The 5,618-nt window shown below is 47.1% G+C and overlaps 1 protein-coding gene across 1 annotated transcript; it reads right to left on the minus strand.

Moving 5' to 3' along the window:
* Positions 1-2,622: 2,622 nt before the first annotated feature.
* Positions 2,623-3,591, minus strand: GPR174 (G protein-coupled receptor 174). The gene has a single exon (XM_010283335.1). The coding sequence runs from the start codon at positions 3,589-3,591 to the stop codon at positions 2,623-2,625; it is 969 nt and encodes a 322-aa protein (XP_010281637.1).
* Between the last annotated feature and the right edge of the window lie 2,027 nt (positions 3,592-5,618).

Consider the following 5,618-nt stretch of genomic DNA (forward strand, 5'->3'; position numbering starts at 1 on the left):
CTGCAGAAAAGATTTCTGTGGGATTATCGGCTTCTGCAGGCTAACGGAGAACTGCAGCCAGAGCTGAGCAGAGTCCAGGTGAAGAGTTGGATCGTGCCCAGCACAGAGCTCGAAGCTGGGCAGAAAAGCGATCAAACAGCAACTGCTCCCTCCTGTTGCAGTGGCTGGACATTATTTGTCTTCTGCAAACCTTCTGTGTGCCATGTGGCATCCCCACTTGAGGCTTTCTCGGGAGGCAGAAGTGCAGCAGAGCATATTTCTGCTGGTGTGTGGTTGCTCCGGGGCTCAAGCATGGGCTGGTGTCGTGGTTCCTGAGCCATCGACAGGGCGTGAAAATACACCTTCTGTTAACCGAAGTAATATCTTGATTCCTCAGCTGTCCATGGCAACATCAGCCAAGATCGATCTCTGCGATGGAGAGCGTGGCCCAAGCAAACCCCACCCAGAGCAGAGATGCGATGGCAGGAGGAGGGCAAGCAGGTCTCCCCCAAATTCGGCTCACATGAGCTACCGCGACTGTTACACCCGACTTCCTGTAAAAAGAGACGGTTCATACTAATATGAATAAACCACGTTGCTATGGCAGCAGGGAAGACAGCTCGTGGTGCACCCACAGCGTTCTCTAGGTGGGAAGACTTGAGCTTATTGAGGTTCTTTCTCATTGGAACAATTTCTGAACTTCTGACACTGCTTTGTGTAACATCTTTTCCCCTCGGAAGCTAAAAGTAGTTCTGAGGGCGTTGTACGGGGCCATCCTGCTCCCCTCCCATGTGGCTAGGGAGTGGGGATGGTGGCCAGAAAGGACGGTGATGGGCTTGTGCCCATGCTGGCCTTCAGCTGTGGGAACTCACGTTGGCTTGTAAGCCTCTCGTGGGGGGCAGAGGAGCTGCTGCACTTGGCAGCAGTGTTTTGTCCCTTTGCAAGCCAGTGTTTTGCTTTGCTCCCCGCTGCCAGAAGGAGGTTGAAGTCATTTTGAAAAGGCATCTATGATGTTCTACAGGTGCTCGAGGGGTGTCGGCAATCCAAGCCCTGCCATGCGTTGGTCCATGCAAGCATGTATTGGTGATGCAAGCAGTTACAGAGGGGAGCGTGGGCCAAGAATTACATTAAAAAAAAATTTTAAAGGCTTTTTTAATCATATGCTGCAGGAAATTAAAAAAATAAATATTTTTTCATTGCTGTGAACAAATACAATGCGCTTCGTGGTTTCCGTGAATTAGCAGAGCTTACTCAGCCGACACGCTCAGGTACAGACACACTGGCTCAGACTCCTGTAGGGATGAGGTGGTGGAGTTTTGGTTTATTATATAGAAGAGTTTTTAAAAAGAAAAAGTCTTTCTGTGTTCCAACACGCTCTGGGATTCACATAATTTTTCTACAAAATATATATATTTTTATAAATTAAATCTATAAAACAACATTTGCATTAAATAAAACCTAATACCATCACAGTATTTTTACATTTCGAAATGTAACATTTCAAATGTTCACAGAAAAATAAACTTGACAAGAAGGTGCAAATGAAATACCAGTGAAGCCCAAAGCTTCTGTTGTTTGATTTTAAAGAAATTATTGAAAATACATCCACATTTGAACCTTTCTTAAAAATCTCTCATAGCCTGTTGGGTGGCACCTTTAACTCTGCTTATAGTGAGTTCCCATTAAGTAAACTTCAGAAAGGTTGGGTTCCTCTGACTCGTGTTTTAATGACGCTGCTGTTAATGAAGAGTAGATGTGATGGTGCCGGGCCAGTTATCAGTGAAAGGGAAATAATTTGCCCCATCTTTGGTGAAAAGAGGACCTGAAAGGCTTGATGGATGTCTAGCCTGAATGCACACCCTTGAAGCACAGCCCCGTGGTTAAAGCTTATCCACGGCAGCAATATGGCTCCAAACCATATGGCTTTCAAGCCAGAAGCAGGAACTGATGGCAGAAATATAGTGTCTGGATGCTTTGGTGGCTTTGTGAATTGGGGGCATGTCATTTGCTACACCCCAAAATGGAGGCTTGGTTAATTATTTCAATGGCAAGTCCTTTGGGGCCACCTTACGCTCCTCGCTCTGTGGTCAGCACGGCTTGAGGCAGGCTCTTGGCACTCTCCATAGAAATTAGTCACTTCTGGATTGTCTTTTGCTTCAGATACACATAATACTGTGTCGCCTACTAATTTTTTGGATCAAATTCTTTCTGCATAGCAAGACCTCAAATCTTTGCTGCCTCTTGCTGAAACCAGGGTGCGTGACCAGGATATGGCCAGGTAATGGCCCCACCGGTGACAATGGGGCGCAGCATCACCTCTCGCCGTGGGTCCATGTCCTCCTCCTACTGCCAAAGCTACCTGCTCCTGGCTGCCCAGCTTAGAAATCGGGCCTGTGGGAATTTCATGGTGTTATTTCTATTCAGAGAAAATTTGCAACCAATGTATTAAATCAACATATTTTTGGTCAGGTTTGGGGTTTTTGTTTGTTTTTCTCCAACCGTCACTGAAATCAGCAGAAGCTTGCCTCAGTTGTCACTCTCAGTGTCCTGGGGGTTAAAAAAAAAAAGACAAACCCCAAAATATAGTGAACATTTGAAGACCTGGCAAACATTTGGGGAAAGCCAGCGCCAGTAGTCCATGGCTCAGGAGTCCCTGAGCACACCTCTGGAGTGCTTCCTCACGTAGCTGAGGTTGTGGAGCTGAATGCTGTCTTGCAAATCCTGCCTGGAAAGGCGTCTCCTGAACTCATCTGTAGTAAAGTAGTAGATGACTGGGTCCACGCAGGAGTTCAAGCTGGCAAGGCACAAAGCTACGACGTGAAACACCGAGATCACCTTCTGGGCACACCCGTTTTTAATCTTTTTGGTTTTGACAAAGAAATCCAGTGGAAAGCTGATATGATAAGGTCCAAAGCAAATCAGAAATACCAGAGCACAGGTGAGAATCATCTTTAAAACCTTTTTTTTCTCTCCGAGGTCATGTGAAGCAGAATTTTTTTCTTTTAGTGATAAGATAGTCTTCCACGAGCAGTATAGGATGATGAGTAGGGGTGTTATGAACCCCACCAATTCACCTATCGTCATCATTGCAATGGAGACGGGAAGGTCAACTTCTTTGACGGGGAGATCCACAAAACACGTGTTTTTAGCATCCTGGTGAAGTCTGAGAAGAGGGAAAGGCAAACAGCCGACGCAGACCACGACCCACCCGACGATGCTGATATACACGTCACAGATGCGTTTGCAGTCACTGAATTTGAACGGGTGCATAAGAAACAAATATCGTCTTACACTGATGCAAACCAAGAAGTAGATGCTTGCGTACATGTTGACGTACTTCAAGTAGAAGCAAAACATGCAGAGACCTCCTCCAAATTCCCACGTCCCGGTCAAGTAGTAGAAAATCCTTAGGGGCAAGGACAAAACCTGCGATAAGTCGGCAATGGCTAAATTGATCATAAATATTACGGCCCTTTTAGTCTCTTTCATGTACCCGTAAAAGACCCACAAAGCTAATGTGTTTCCTATTAGTCCAGGGATCAGGATGAAAGTGTACGTAATCGCATAGTAGGGCTTGAGGTCTGTTTCCATGCAGGTTGAACTGTTCGTCATGGTTGTGCTCCAGATCCGTGCTCAGCGCCAGCATGATAACATGTTCCTCTCTCGCGTCCTGCAGCCAGCTTGTCCTCAGGTTGTCGGGGCTTAAATGAAAAGGTTCAGCCCCGGCACCCGTGTGTGAGGCTTCGGTTACCAGATCATCGTGTCCACTCTGGGGAAGAGCTTCGTTATGGGGTGAGTCAGTTAAAGTCCTGCTCGTGTGCTTTGCTCATACCCTCTGTCTGAAGTTACCAGACTTTACTCTCATCGCTCACAGGATTGACGGGGAGGGGATCCGCACCGAGAAACGCATCGTTGTGTGCTGAAGCCGTCGGCAGTTCGTCACCAGAGCTGCGCCTCTGTCACCTTTTGGGTGGCATTTCAGCCACGTCTCTCAACACAGGAGTTTGACAACCGATGTGGCCCCGCAGCTGAAAGACAGAACAATGCAGTTAACACACTGCAGGGAGACAGGGGTCTTACAAAGCAGAAGGTACAGGAAAGCTTGCAAGAGCCGTAGGAGCATCTCTCTAGCAGAAACCTACTGCTGGAGGCACCTGCGGTGGTCAGCTCTTCTCCCGCCTTACAAGCGCCATGCCTCGCCCAGTGAAGGGAGGTGCAAAGCCACTGAGGAATAAACAGAAAAAGTGTTTAATTGCTGTCGCAAACCAGCCTGCCGTGCCGTACCGCCGAGCAGAAGTCACCCCCGATGGCCGGGCGTATTTAACTTGCTCCCAGCTCCAGCTTTTCCGTCCGAATCCCCCTTTGCCTCCGGTTGCGTTGGTCTCCCCATGACCGAGTGCGTGGCCAGCGTAGAGATGCTCCGGCCAGCCCAGGAGATGGCGGAACGAAATCTGCTCCTTGTGTAAGTGAGCCTGACACACGCACCTGAGACATGAGCATTTTCCACCGGAGCAGCCGCTGCTGCTGCGGCACGGAGTGGAAGACCCAACTGGCTTTCACTGAACCGCGGTCACCTTTTTCATTTCTCTTTCATGAACAGAATATAAAACATGCAAGCAGGGACAAGTGGCCCACTCGTTAAACGCTTTTTGATGCAGAACTACCTGCATTATATTAAATTTGATCTTCTCACAACTGCTTTTTCTAAGCCTTTCCTTTACCCACCGTGTGCATGTGACTGCTGTGGCTGTTGGAAATACCAGATACCATCACTGCGGTGGACTTTATTTTAAAATTGTTAGCATGGTAAGCAGCTGTTACTAGCTGAATCTGTCAGACAAAAAAAATAAAAACCCAGATCCGATAAATATAGAGGGGATTCAGATCTCTGTCCAAACCCGCTGAGGTTTGCCTTTTGCTTCAGCATGAAGAATTAACCTACAGGTCTAAGTGGGAAAAGTTCGTAGGTACCAACCAGGATGCCAAAGGCACATTTATGAAGGAAAAACTATATCCTGCTGCAATCCCTGATGTTTTCTGCTGTGCTTTGAGGTATAGGCATTATAATGTGAGCATTTATTAATGATTCCGATGTTCAACCCTTGCCAGTGTGATTGCACCGAAACTTTGAAGTAGCTTTGGGTGGAAACAGAAAATCTTCTACAAAGGGAAACAGTTCGGGGAGGCAGCTTTTCCACGTCTGTTTGCGTAGTTTCTCTTGCATACCGCTGAGTAACGAGCCCGATGGGACTGAGATGTCTTCCTTTCTTCCAGAGAGCCAGCAGGTGGTGGAGTCACCATCACTGGAGGTGTTCAAAGAACGTGTGGACGTGGCACTTCGGGACATGGTTTGGTGGGCATGGGGGTGTTGGGCTGATGGTTGGACTTGATGATCTTAAAGGTCTTTTCTGACCTTAATGATTCTGTGAGTCTGTGGTCTAACATAACCAGTGAAATAATGTTGTTGCACTTCAGAAGCGATGATTAATAAGCCATAGAATGATTAGCCTTCTGTTCAAAGACTTTCCAATTCTTTTATTAATTCTCCACCCAACTTCTGATGCACGAACCTGCACCACTAATTCCAGAAATGTGAGTAATCTCTTCATCGTGCAAGAAAACTAATTGATGCTCACCTA

Source organism: Phaethon lepturus, unplaced genomic scaffold, assembly GCF_000687285.1.
Source record: "Phaethon lepturus isolate BGI_N335 unplaced genomic scaffold, ASM68728v1 scaffold21973, whole genome shotgun sequence".
NCBI classification, from domain to species: Eukaryota; Metazoa; Chordata; class Aves; order Phaethontiformes; family Phaethontidae; genus Phaethon; species Phaethon lepturus.

Coding starts and splice junctions, on each gene's coding strand:
- GPR174 (XM_010283335.1), bottom strand. CDS start 3,591: ATGACGAACAGTTCAACCTGCATGGAAACAGACCTCAAGCCCTACTAT.